Source organism: Aptenodytes patagonicus, chromosome 2, assembly GCF_965638725.1.
Source record: "Aptenodytes patagonicus chromosome 2, bAptPat1.pri.cur, whole genome shotgun sequence".
Taxonomy (NCBI): Eukaryota; Metazoa; Chordata; class Aves; order Sphenisciformes; family Spheniscidae; genus Aptenodytes; species Aptenodytes patagonicus.
The window spans coordinates 37,722,719-37,737,521 of NC_134950.1; the positions used below are offsets into that span (position 1 = coordinate 37,722,719).

Sequence of the window (14,803 nt, forward strand, 5' to 3'; positions counted from 1 at the left end):
ACTATAGCTGATTTTAAATTTTTAAGTTTTTGTAAATCAACCATGTATAGTGTTTTGAAATATCTTGGAAGGATCCCTGTAATATAAATAATTTTCTCTTGGAAATGCTAACACTGCAAGTTAGTAATACTTCTATATTTTATTGACATATTAACATATCTTACTGTGATTGGGAATGATCTGCAAATGGAGCCCTAAACCACAGTGACAATTTATATCTTAAAAAGGAAGACAAATGTAATTATAATATTACCATTAAGGAGAACCTTTTGTAAGATTAATTACTTATTCAATGCTACACTTGGTGTTTAAACTACAGCATTTAGTAGCACTGATGAAGATGTTCTGATGGTTTTGCTCTGGAAAATTATAATTCAGTTAAATCTTGATTTTTGGGATATATTGATTTAATATTTTTTTCATGTAGAAAAAATGATTTATTTTTGATACGGTTGAAATATTTAACTTACATTGCATTACTTTGACCTTTATGTAGGGAATACAGGTTAGCATTTAAAAAAATCAAGTTATTTTTACTTGACACATAGACAAAACCAAACCAAACCAAACCATGTAAAACACATTACTTAGTAATGTCAAATGAAAATATTTTCATATTTTTTGTTTGATTATTGACTTTGCATGTCAATATCTACTTTTCCCTGTGAGATGTACATTCATTTCTTTCAGGACCCTAACTAAAACTATCTAAGCAATTATATGTATTTATAGAATCAGTTTGTTACTAACAAATGGTGTCTGTGGTGGTTTTCTGTCCAAAGCAAAAATATGAATTAATTTCCTTCCTTTTGGTTTCTTACAAAACTATTCCCCTCTTTTCTCCATGACTCTCTCAGATCTCCATTTCTTTTTCTCAAATTTTCTTGTATATCTCTGACAATTCACATCCTTTGATCTGTCGGGTTTAGCAGGGCCTTTTCAGGGATCAACAGCAGCAGCTCTGTGCTTCTGCGTCCTGTTTCATGGGACTGTGTCAAGAGTGCCAGGGTCCTCTGGGAACAATTTGTTTCCTCCATGGGGCACCCATTAGCTCCTTAACTATGGGGAAGGAAGGAGGTGCTGGGGCATTTCTTGCTGGCATTTCTCCATAGGCTGGGATGTCTACACAAGGGTGAAGATAACCCTTTCCCTAACTCAGTTATTTCTTCTTTAATTCAAGTTTTTAAATCCCAGGAGTCTTTTAGTTCAGTGAATCCAAGTCAGGGCCTAGAAGCTCACAGTGGTCCTGGTATTTGGTGTTGCCACAGGGTTATACAGAAGTTTCTTCTGCTTTGCTGATACTAAGGCCATGTGGTCCATGGTCAGGCTTGTCATGGCCTGGGTTCCCTGCAAGACCTGTTATTTAGATAATATCAATCTAAGATCTAAGACCTGGCTATCTGGGCCTGGCTATCTAAGATCTGGCTAAGCACCATTACCTTCTAGGTGGTTTTACTTCTCCTGCCCTAATTCTATTAGAAGTTGTGATTACAGCCATTAAGAACATTTTGCTGTTGCATCAAAACCAAAAGCTTTTTTGTTGTGGGCAGTGGTGGAGAAGACAGGGGAAGCCTGTCGTTTTCATTATCCGTCTGTTGTTGATAAGGAGCCTGTGCTTGAATGGTGAAGAAATTCATTTTGGTGCTGCAGCAAAAAACTCTGCTGCCTCCAAGCAGAACATGGAGTTGAATGAACTGTCATGTCTATCTTATGATCCCTCTATGGAGACACAGAGAAGGAGAGACCCCTACCCAGAACCCAAAGCTGAAGTTTTTTTCCAGAAACAAACATTTCATCATAATTCCAATTTCATGCAAATGCCCAAATAATGTTTGTTCCTATGAGAATAAAGAGCCAATTTTGAAACTTTGGAGGTTTTCATAAAATGGTGTTGTTGTCCTATAGCCAAAATAAATAGCCTCTGCTATTTATAACTGTTACACATGGATGGAAATGTTTTTCAGACTCTTTGACCTGTAATAATATTTTCAGTATGGTTTCAAATATGGCTATACTGCTCTGCATTTCACTTTGCCAATTATTATTTAGTATTTTTTTATTGAGGCTATTGCAGCTTTCAGCCTTTTTGAATGTAGAAAAATAACTTCTTTAGCAACTCAATAAAAGTTAATAAACCTAACAGGGTCATCTGCAAATTACTGGAATAATGTGCTTTTGCTTACAGGCAGATTTTCAGTCAGATATGAGTAATGAACTGTAATTGCTGTTGTTTCGGTTGAAAGATGAAAATGTAAGTGCAATTTACAAAGAAAACAAGAAGAAATGCTATTTGGCTTGCCCTTCTCTGCAATCTATTAGCGAGAGGTAGTCAAGGGAAAAACGATCACCAACATTTTCAATAATTAACCTGTGTCTCCTAGGCAGAAACCAATTTTTGAAAGGAAATTAATTCTGAGAGAACACGATTGAAATAATTTCCCCCTTTACTTCTTTGTTCTGTTGTCTTGCTGGTGGGACAAAGGAAAAGTGAATATATATAGAAATTCTTCAACTGTCAGCACCTAACCTTCCCTTTCAGTAGATATCTGGTCTATCTCCATTTCTTCCTCAGTTTCTTTCCTAGGCACAAAGGGTCTGGTTTTGGATAATGATGAAGTATGCAAAATGTGTGTCAAACCTGTCTCTGAAAATCAGATATTTATGTGTGCCATTACCCGGTTTGTGCACAATAACCAGTAAAGCCCACATCCAAAGACATTAGGTATTTAATGTACATAGACTTTGCTAAGGAACTGGTGCTTGTTCCTGGTTCTTCCCATGGTATGTGATGGCATACTCTAAAATCTGGCCCTGTGCCTGAAAAATTTCACCAGGCTCTTCCCCTGCTTTTCCTCCAAGAAAAACATTCTCCCAGCAAAAAGAAACAAGAGGACTTGAATGATACATTCCTGCCTGCTTATGCTGTTACACTGCCTGAACATGATATAAAACTAGGACCCAATGAAAATTAAATGTGTGTGTGCGCCTTCAACTGCCAAACCATTAAAAAAAAGAAAGCCAAGCAATTAAAAGGTAGCGATGAGATATTCCCATTTGACATGACTTAACGGAAAGAGTGACTGTGAGTCAAGAGGCTGCTGCAGTATCTCTTAAAGACAGCCAACAGCTTCAGTGTCCTCTTATTAGGAACTTCAGCAAGTAATAGGAGAGAAGTGCCAAATCCTGCCTTCCTCGTGAGAGTAGCCCCACTAAGTTACAGGATCCTACTAGTGCGAGTGATGAATTCACTACTGTGGATTTAGCTTTCAGTGTTTGAATGAATGGGAAACAAGACAATGAAATTATCTAACTAGTTATTTCTTGGATTAGGGATGTTAAAGGCTTTTAAAAAAATTGGGAGTAGTAGTTTGCTTAGGATTTAGGTTAGTGGTTATATACAGTAGATCATTTTCTGGATGAAAATGAACACTACATTTATGACATTTCATTGAAGGTAACTTTGGGATGCTGACGGATCAAGAATTCAGAAGGGACCGAGGAGTCACTCAGTAGGTATTTACATGAAGAGTCAATGTCTCTGCCTAATTCCATTAGTTAAAAGTATTCACAGAAGAAAACATTTTTAAGAAACGCTCTTTTGAAAAGTCAGGGTTTGGGAACTCACAGCTAGTGACCTTCTTGGGATACGTTAAGTTGTCTTATGTTTATAATGCAATGTACTGACAGAGACTTGAAAAACTTGAAGGTAAGATGTGGAGCTTTTTTTGAGAACTGATTTCCAGAAAAGAACAGCCAAGAGCAAAGTTTTGCCTTTCAGGGCATCTTTGGACATTCTCACTGCGTTCAGCACAAGTCGTGTGTGCATCTATCTGAGAGCTAAATTTCAGTAACAGCACATTTCCAAATCAAAATTCCCTACGCGTGAAAAAACACCCCGGAGGTTTAAGAAAGACAGTTTTCATTGCTCTCGTATTCATGCATTTAAGTAGTTGCTGACACTTCTGTTTTTAAAAAACATTTCTTGAGGGGACCAATGCCTCTTAGTCCATGGAAAGAATGTCAGAGTATCTTTGTTTTCAGTTTAGGTTCTGATCATGCAAGTATATACAAGCTTATCTTTGGTCACGCGAACCGTTCGCATCAGTGGGGACTTTCCATATGCTTAGAGATAGCTGTATGTGCTTTTGGAATACCGTCACCAGAAGGTTCTTGCCTTTGAATTGATATAAGAACTGATGAAGCTGATAAAGCCTGATTTGCTTAATTATGTGACCTAAGAATTTTCTTTTATGCATGGTGTCTAAATTCCGTTAACCACACTGATACGGAAACTGCACTCGGAAATTGCAGCTGTTTTCACTAGACTCTTATGGCAGATGTATCTTTTTCATATTTACTTGCTAACCACAAGTCATGCTTGGTAATATTATCAGCAAGTGTTTATTTATAGGTGAATATATATAGAGAAAAGACAGATTTTGAAGAAAAAAAAGAAGTAATATTTCTGTTTCCAAACGAAACAGTTGCCTCTAAAGAACGGGACAGTCTCCAGTTGCTCCTTGTGTTTCTACTTCCACAGTTCTCAGGGTTTAGGAATAAAGAAATAAAGACTCCAAATTAAGCACTGGCGTAGTTTTTCTTGGGGCAATCTTTTCTTAAGCCGAGTAGCTCTAAGGCTGAAATAACATGGTACAAGTGCAAGCCTTTCTTCTTTGATATTTTCAATGTTTTCAAATTTTGGACTGGATGCACACACCTGTTGGTAGTGCAACCTAAATACAAGTACTGAGTCCTGTGAAATTTTGATTTAAGATGAATTACTTTGTAGTCACTGTGGCTCCACAGCATAGCAAGTGACTGGGAGCAGCGTTGCAGTGACAGTGTATGAGAGAGGTACACTTTGGGATAGGCAGCCTATTTTAGCTTGTTTTGTTTGGGCTTATTTTCCTGTTTTTTTGTGATGTTAGAATTGGATCCTGTGAAAATGATTGTAATGTTTTAGAATATGACCACAAATGGAGAATACAAAGCATAAAGCAACTTAGCTGTATAAGCCAGTGAATGGTATCTGTTTTGATACAAATGATATCTTAGTAATAAATCTGTAAGAGAAAAGTAAAAATGTAATGCTTTTCATCTGGCATTGGCAAGACACTGGCCATATTTGTATTTAATTTAACTGTCAGCATTTTTTAATGGCGTGGTAAGCTGGACCATTCATTTTAGTTTGCACGGTAGGCATGTAAAATTATGCTTTAGTTACGCTTCTCTAAAAATTCATCTCCTAGATCTGTGGAATCTGCTTGTGAAAATAGTGACAAATATATTCTATACAAAGATCAAGGGAGGCTACTGGAGTAGCTTTGTTGCTCTATTTATTGTTTTGAGTGGAGCGCTGGATCTGAGAGACTTTTAAAGTCATGGTAACGCTAATACATTTTGAAAGGAAACGGTTTAAAGATTTGATCTGTACATTGTTATCTGAACTGCAATAATGCTCAAAGCATTGTTTTTTCCTGAGCAAATAACCACATTGAAGAAAAAATCCTAAAGCATGTATAGATAGGCTTGGCTGTGTGTTCATGAAGAAATGAAGGAAGTGAACTGATTTCCTGGCTTAAAAGCTTTTGAGAAGTATGCCTGGCTTCTTGCTCACAACTCCTCTCAGTTTTGTGTCCTCAGGCTCAAAAGAGTGGTTAAACCTTATGGTCTTTTGGGTAGCTTCTGTGTGGGTGAATTTAGACAGGATGAGGTAGATGCGCCTTTACGCATGGGAGCGATGTTTCTTTGAAAGCTGCTTTATGCTTGTTCCTTGCTATCCCATCACAGTGCTGGGACATGAGAAGAACGGGAGAGCTGAGACATGTTCCCCATTGAAACCTCTGCCTGTCAGCTTTGTTCTGTGGGGAAATTAAAACCTGCTCTGTACCCTAGAGAAATATCCTGCTGCTTATTCTTCAGTGACAGCATAGCTCAGCTTTCCAGGGAAATGTGCTGCAGTAGGACTAGAGAGGATGCTATGGTACCGTAGCATGGTGATGCTTCTTTTGCTTGCAAAATCCCAGATGGTAATCCCTGTGACTATCTTTTTTTTTTTTTTTTCCTGTAGCCCCCTAAATTTCCTGACACATAGAGACACAATCAGGATTATATGAAGTTCATCTTGCCATTTCTGATAAAGCTCACTCCTCAGGTAGTAGACAGGTAACCTATAAACACGAGGCTTTTCTTGCAAATTCACGAGTGTTTTCTTTTTTTGTTGTTTTTATTCTCCCTTGTGCTGTTCTTTCAGGATGAGTGTTATTGAGCAGGTAGGACACCGAGTTATTGCTTTGGTGAAGTAAATTATACTCCTGGACTTTCTACTGTACTGCATGACTATGAGGGATTAATTTTATCTTTTGTATCTCTGTTTCCCAATCAATACCCTCATGCTAACGACAGTTAAGTTTTTGGAGTAAAAATTTGAAGTCTACAGATATAAAAGGATTATACCTCTATGTCACTAAAAAGTATCCTGCAAAATCTATACTATTCTGACAGCAAAAAACATGCATATATATATATGTAAAACCTCCAGAATGCACACTGTAGCTTTTGCAGGATTTTGCAAATTCTAAACTTTCATTGAAAATAGAATAAAGGTCAAATTCTGCTTGCCTTACACATGTATGAAATGAACAGTTGTACTACGGTGACATGCTGCCAAGATTTGAACAATGGGGTCTTTCAGAAATGTTCCTCCTCATCCAGTGATAAACTCTGTGTGGTGACATGTGTGTGCACACAGAGGAGATGAAAGGCACTGAGCAATATATGCTTTTGTTTTTACTTTTTAAACCGAAGTGGCTTTTTTAGAACCCAGAAGCCAGACAGCCTGTTTCAGCCCACTGATGTTGTGTACTTTCTGTTCATCTAGGCACAATATGATGCCTGCAACTTTAACTGATACTAGCATTACTAATATAAAAAGGCACAGTCAGAGGGTTAACAATGTATGCGTTTGAGGATGCCATAGGGACATATGTTATATATTCTCATATGCAAAATGTATTGAAGTTGTCATTTGGTGTGATCAGAGGAGGAAAAGGACATTCAAAGTATTTTTATGACCTCTGTCTCAGTATATTTTTATAGTGTGGGTAGATTAAAAAAAATAAAATCTTTGGCAACAAAGTTATTTCATGCATGTGATGTGAACACAGGGATTTTCGGACCCGTAGAGGATTCAGTCAATCTTATTGTAGTCATAGAGACTATGAAAGGCTGTCCCTCGTCACTGAAGAGAAGCTGCACCCAGAGGAAGAGGTATGCTTGCTAATGCAAACTCACCCCACAACGCTGAGTTCTTCAGGGAAAAGGGAAACTTGAAAGAATCTGCAAGGACTTTGGTCTTTGAAATTGTCTTGCTAAATACCATGTAATTTTAGTAGACTAACCTGTGCTTTAGTTTCAAGACTTAAGATCCTACATCACAGCAGCAGCAAGCTATGACAGGCTTCTGGGGAAAAACTTTTGCAAGGTCCAGCCTGAGCTGGTTGTGTTGAATGTCATGAGTAGTTCTCAGATGGCTCTAATTCAGCTAGGAGTGGGTGACCTGCAGATGCTCTTTCCTAGAGACCCACGTTTCCAGAGAAATGTACTCGGTGACTTGCCAGCATTGAACATGCATGGCTAACGCACTAACTCTGAGGGGTACAATTTTTCATTTCAATGAAAACCAATCAAAAGAGAGTCGGATGAATATTGTAGCCCATATGTCTATATTAACAATAGTTTCCTCATTTTATCTTTTGAAGATGATTCATTGTTTGGAGTAGAGCTATATAACTTGTAGAATGTACATCATCTCTATTTTATCATGGGAAAGGAGGTATTACTGCTATTTTATAACATAGTTTTTTATGACTTAAGAAATTTGAAGGCAACTTGCAAATCTAAGCACCAGTCAAGGTTATGGCTAGGAGGTTAAAAGACAAATCCTGGGTTTCCTTAAGGGCAATTTAAAAAATCATCTGAATACTGTGTGGCCTGCCTCTGCATCACACCATGTCCCCTGATAAAAATGTTTGTTACTTCTGTTGTTGAAACTTCTTGGCCGTTGAATCAGTGCAACTCTGTAGATCAAGATCCCAGATCATGGCCCAAAGAGGGAGGACCAAAAAGAGCTAGCTGAAATGCCAGGCAGGGGGCTGAAAGGAAGGTGCTCCTACGTCATCTACATGTTTCAGAACCTTTTTCATCCAGAAGCTGGAGACCTTCTAGTGACCTGAATGGAAAAAATTATGGAACAGCTCTTCACAGAATTTTTTATTTGTGAAGTGGGTTCAGTTTTGATGATGCCCTGATTGAATCTGTTTCCACTTTAGTTTCCTTTCCATATCATCCAGTAATCTTGGTGACCTGTTTGGGAATCAGGAACCTCCTTATTCCTGGACTTTGGGGTGCATAGCTGTGAGGGCTGTGACCAGAATTTCCAGGGTCCAGGACCCTGGAGCAACCTGCCAGGGTGACTCTTGGAGGTGGCTCTCCCTTCATTTCCACAGCAAGGTTTGGATGTTTGGGGCAAATTTTTTCAAGTACCTCATTTTGAAATATCAAAATCTTTTACTTGCCATGCTCTATCTTTATTCCTATTTAGAAATCCAAATCAGTTTATTGCACTTGGTGTCCGGTTTCTGATAGTGGCCATTACTAGCTGCTGAGGAAGATGCTGCAAAGTATCTTAAAATGGCAATTGTGGAACTCGTCTGCTCACAGGTTTCCTCCTGCACTGGACAAGGCACATGGGGACTCTTTGTTTTCTGAAAGATCCAGAAAGTTACATGTTGTCTGTAAGTTATATTAAAAAAAAATCTTGAAGTCTGAACAGCATACAGTAATTTTAAAATACTTTTGAAATGGTATTTCAAAGTATTCCCTCCTCTAATGGAGCACAGTGTACACTGTTATTTTTAGCTTTACTGTACAGTATTTCTGCTTGTGAAGAAAACAAGTGTACAAAAGTGTACAAAATACACTGTCTGGGTAGTGCTTCTAGGCCTAAGCAGTTGCTGCATTTTGCCTGTTTCAGTGGTGGAACTGAAGCTGAATAAATGCAGCATAAGTATTTTTCTGAATGCTGAAGTGAATGGATTAGGTCACTCTTTTACTCCCTTTGTGTTTCCTCTGTAAACTTTTTAGAGATCTGAGTTTGCTGCAGTTGTTTGAATCAATTTTCTAAGCAAACATTTGTAGAAGAAAATTTATTATAGTGGATGGAGGTTGGTTTTTTTTCCCCCCTACTCATGATGTGGATTTTGCAAATAACAGTTATTGTGGGGTTTATTTAACCTCTTACGGCTAAGGAGCAGTGTTACAATGTCTGATGCAGCATTTTAGGCATACAGAGAATCGTTTACAATCAATCCAGAAGGGAACATGGCTGGAACATGGTTCTGAAAACCATTATACAAAAAGGACTTCGGCAAAATCTAATTATTTGAAATTGCAGTTTCATAAAAACTGAAAATGTGTTTAAGAAAGAGTAAAAATAAATCTGTTTAATCAATTTGTAGTCTGGAAGCATTTTTTACTATAGGCAGTTTACCTTTTGTGGTAGCTTCTGTGATTTTGTCCCCTGCAATATAGCTCTCAGATAGCAGCCCCTTTTTACTCATGAGAATGTTCTTTTTCTTCTTTCTCTTATTTCAAAACGTAAGATGAAAATGTACGTGTTATTTTGGTTTAGTCAGGCAGATTTAGTGATTTCTTTTTGCTTATTTCGTCCGTAAGTTGTAATTTACTATAACTGGTGACGTAGAAACCCATGCTCTAACAACTCAGTTATGCTTCCTCAGCTGCTGCAGTCTAGGACGCAGCATGTCTGATTGAGTCTGACTGAGGATGGGACCAAAAAGGATGGAGTCTGCATACTGCCATGGGCAGTGACTGGTACACAGAAACCATGTGGAGATAGAGATTTTACAGCAAAGATGATGTTTTCAGAGAATTAGATAATCAGGTTTTTTTTCATGTGCTACATAGTGGATCTGCAGCAGCTGAGCAAGTGGTGGTGTGCTGCTGGAGCTTGGGTTTTGGTGGTATCAGACATGTGAGTGGACAGCAGAGACCATCCTTTACCATCCCTCTTGCCTTTTGTGCTTACAGCCAGACAGTACGGGAAGCAGGGCAGAAGCATCTTAAAAGGGTTGAGTACTGCAGGATGCATTAAGGAAGGAAAGAGATGGAGTAGGGGAATAGCATAGAATAGAACAGAACAGAACAGAATAGAATAGAATAGAATAGAATAGAATAGAATATTGTATGAGAAATAGTTCTGGAATAGAACTATTTCAGTTGGAAGGGACCTACAACGATCATCTAGTCCAACTGTCTGACCAATTCAGGGCTGACCAAAAGTTAAAGCATGTTGTTAAGGGCATTGTCCAAATGCCTCTTAAACACTGACAGGTTTGGGGCATCGACCACCTCTCTAGGAAGCCTGTTGCAGTGTTTGACCACCCTCTCAGTAAAGAAATGCTTCCTAATGTCCAGTCTAAACCTCCCCTGGCGCAGCTTTGAACTATTCACATGCGTCCTATCACTGGATACCAGGAAGAAGAGATCAGCACCTCCCTCTCCTCTTCCCCTCCTCAGGAAGCTGTAGAGAGCAATGAGGTCGCCCCTCAGCCTCCTTTTCTCCAAACTAGACAAGCCCAAAGTCCTTAGCTGCTCCTCATGCATAGGACATTCCTTCCAGCCCTTTCACCAGCTTTGTTGCCCTCCTCTGGACGCATTCAAGGACCTTCACATCCTTCTTAAATTGTGGGGCCCAGAATTGCACACAGTACTCAAGGTGAGGCTGCACCAACGCTGAACACAGCAGTCTAATCACCTCTTTTGACCGGCTGGTCATACTGTGTTTGATGCACCCCAGGATGCGGTTTGCCCTCTTGGCTGCCAGGGCACACTGCTGACTCATATTGAGCCTGCTGTCGACCAGCACCCCCAGATCCCTTTCTGCAGGGCTGCTCTCCAGCCACTCCTCTCCCAATTTATACTCATGCCTGGCATTACTCCGTCCCAGGTGCAGAATCTGGCATTTTGACTTGTTAAATTTCATCCTATTAATCATAGCCCAATGCTCCAGTCTATTTAGATCCCTCTGCAAGACCTCCTGTCCCTCAAGAGAGTCAACAGCACAGTTGGTATCATCAGCAAACTTGCTAATGGTGCATTAAACTCCTGCATCCAGATTGTTGATAAATACATTGAACGGAACTGGCCCTAGAATTGAGCCCTGAGGAACACCAGTGGTCACCAGCCAGATGTAGCCTCATTCACTACAACACTTTGAGCTCTGCGCTTCAGCCAGTTCTTCGCCCAGCGCACCGTGAACCTGCTCATCCCACAGTTGGACAACTTGTCCAGAAGGATGCTGTGAGGGACAGTATCAAAAACCTTACTAAAATCCAGAAAAACTATATCCACCGCCTTCCCTTCATCCACTAGGTGGGTGACCTTATCATAGAAGGATATCAAATTAGTTAAATAGGACTTGCCTTTTGTGAACCCATGTTGACTGTGCCTGATGATTGCATTATTCTTTAAATGCCTTTTAATAGTACCCAATAAAATCTTCTCCATAATTTTTCCAGGAACTGAGGTTAGACTAACAGGTCTGTAGTTCCCTGGGTCTTCTCTCATGCCTTTTTTGTAGATTGGAATAACATTAGCTAGCTTCCAGTCAGCAGGGACCCAGACTCCCAAGACCTTTGGTAGATGATCGACAGGGGTCCTGCCATAACATCCACTAGCTCCTTCAGTACTCTGGGATGAATCCCATGAGGCCCCATGGACTTGCGAACATTCAGCTGATTCAGCTGGTCCCTTACAAGAGAACAATCTTTGGAAGATGGCTATGGTCTTGATGTTATGGTCAAGATAATATGTATCTTGTAAAAGGTGTCTGAATTTAAGGTTGTGATAATTGACCTTGGCTTCGTTCAAAAGTTGATTCGGGATTTGCAGAAGTAGAAAAGGAAAGGAGTGGAATTGACAAGACTTGAGGGCAAGGCAAATTATAGCCTTTAAACTATCCACCTTTCAAAACCTGGGAATGAAAGGAGGATTCCTAAATCTCAGCGCTCAGTTCTTTTCAGCAAACAGACCAGATGTTTTTGTCTGTTCCTGCTGATGTCTCACAACTAGGTCTCTACTGGGAGGTGCAGAAAGGTTTTCTGGGTCCCAGTCCAGTTGCGTCTTGGCCCCACGCTAAGATGTAGTCTTTCCTTGCCTCTGTCTCTCCCTTGCTTCTGACAGCACTGGCATGCAAGCCAAAGGGGAGCCACGATGTTTTCTCACACAAGCCCTGGTGTGGATGGCTGAAGGACAAGGACTGGAGACCGCACTCTGAAGAGTATCTTGTAGAAGACACAGCAGATAGGAGCCTTCTGTTGGTATCTCCTATTCTGTTATTCCAAGTTACAAGGATTTTGCTGTCATCCAATGTTCAGACCATGGTGATGTTGCAAAATGTGTCTGTATGGTTGCACACAAGAATCTTATTTTCATTTTACTTGCTTTTTAAATTAGGAAATCTCTTTTAAAATAGCATTAAGATTTTAAATTTAAAAGATCAAATGTTCTGAATAAGGCAGGAGTCTTGCAGGAAATACAGTCTATATGGTCTGCTGGTATCAGTATGTAAAACAGGGGCAAGTCCATGGCTACACAGATAAAAACATAATTCTGTCAGTCTCTGAAATAGGAATATTTGATTTCTTTGATCATTCTTTTAAACCCAGTATTAGTCTGATGGTAGCTGAACTGGAATGTTGTACTTTGTTCTTTGGTGTCTTATACAATTGTTATCCTTTGCTTTTCTGTTTGCTTACCATTAATTATATTTTTTCTATTTATGTATTAAATTTTGTTTTGATTCAAAGGAAATGTTACCAAATATGAAAAATATTGCCAAAGTCAAGTATGCTTTCCATCCAAAATACCAAAGTAATATATACTTCCATCCATAATTTGACTGAAAATGTACAGAAAGCAGTAATTTTCATATCAATATGTTACTTATGCAGAAGTTGCTGCCTTTGAAGGTTGCAAAAAAGGCTCTGAAGGTTTTAGGGTACAAAACTCCGTACTTTAAGAAGCATCTTTGACTTTTGGATTTTACATGTAAATAACTAATGAAATATTCATTTTATTGATCTACGACTCTGACCTTTTATTTCCTCAGCCATTATGTACGTAATGGGAGCACTCGGTCCTGCAGCTGGATACTTGCTAGGAGGACTTCTTATTGGTTTCTATGTTGATCCTAGGACAACCGTTTATATTGACCAGAGTGATCCCCGATTCATTGGAAACTGGTAAGGATCAAGCATTTTTCAAAACTACTCTCTAAATTGCTGGTAGGGAATTGAGACAGGTTGGGAAATCGTAACCCTTGAGGGCTTGTTTAAGGTTGTAGAAGGAGGCCAAGGAAGAGGAGGTTTCTGTCAATTACTACGCACTAGCCTCTGACAGAGAGGGAATGCTTGCCACAGAAGTGCATGGGCACATTGCATGGAAAACCTCCTCTTTTGGCTGCTCCAGGGCTGTCTCTGACCACTGTGGGTGCTGACTGACAGCGCTCAGCGCAGGGATGGCAGGACAGAATATCCATGTTGCAGGAGGCCATTGGGGATCACTGCTGCCCAGGGCCGAGCCCTCCCTGCTGGAAGGTGGATTAATCCCCTCTTTGGTTTTCCAGAGCAGGCAGCACGAAATGCTGAGCTCTGCTGTCCAGATGAGAAATGGTAGACTTTGTTTACCCTGGTCTAGGAGAAGGAGGTAGGATGGGGTCAGAACATGTCCTTTCCAGTCTTGTTTCTCAGGGTGATGGCTCGTGTTTAGGCAGCAGATGATGTAAACCATCACATTATTCTCTAGTAAATAGTAGGCTTCCAGCAGTGCTGAGATTAACAGCCATAATCGTTAGCTGATGTCTTTGGGCAGCCTTTGATATGTGGCCTCCTTGGAAATGTCTCTTTGAGGAAGCAGGTCTTGAGGAGGCTCTAACTGGGTTTTCTCAGATAATTCATAAATTTGCCTTGCAATTTTTATGCAAGTCCAGAAAAGACTTAAGTTCATTATCCCAGGAGGAGACCTCTACTTTCTAGGTGTAGGGTGCAGCGTCAGTTCTCATGCACTGGATTAGTGTTTGTCACTGTGCCATCGCAGTCAGATCGTATCCGTTTCTATTTATCCTGCAGTGATCTCTCCTGACAGTTTGATGTGAAAAATTCTCTCTTTGGAGTGTTCTTAAGCCTTTGAAGATTTATCACTGGTTTATTTGTCTTACTTAGTCCAAGAGCATTGCTGCACAGGACTGTCTAGCCGAATTTTCAGCAAAAGAAAGGCAAACCTGAGTGCTCAGTTAACCTATGACCTTGGGGTTAACGACTCTGTGCTCTCATGTATATACTGACTTATCTCACAGAAAAGATTTGTCATGTGAATGTGCTGTGGTGTTAAAAATGTGCTTTGACTATTCTTGAATAAAAGATTAGAAATCAAAGCAAAATATTATACGTTCTTCGTAAAACTCTCATGTTTCATGTGTTTTTAAGGACATGTCAGAACTGATAGTCAGCATCTGCTCAGTACTTTTCAACAGAAATCATGAACTGGCCCATAAATATATTTAATAATTGAAATCAGTGGGGCTATACAAATGTGGGGTAAGCTTTACTTTTGACTTTATTTATAATGCAACCACTGATGTAGCTGCCTTGTAGTGTAGGCATATCTGTGTGAGTTTTAACTTAAACAGCTCAGGTGAAGGTAAAAGAACCAAAGCAGCACG

General features: G+C 39.6%; 1 protein-coding gene across 1 annotated transcript in view; it reads left to right on the top strand.

Moving 5' to 3' along the window:
- SLCO5A1 (solute carrier organic anion transporter family member 5A1) overlaps positions 1-14,803 on the top strand; it is an 85,070-nt gene that overhangs the window by 18,783 nt on the left and 51,484 nt on the right. The window contains exon 2 of the mRNA XM_076329580.1: positions 13,193-13,325. Coding sequence (XP_076185695.1) covers positions 13,193-13,325 — 133 coding nt within the window. The remainder of the gene's footprint in view (positions 1-13,192; positions 13,326-14,803) is intronic.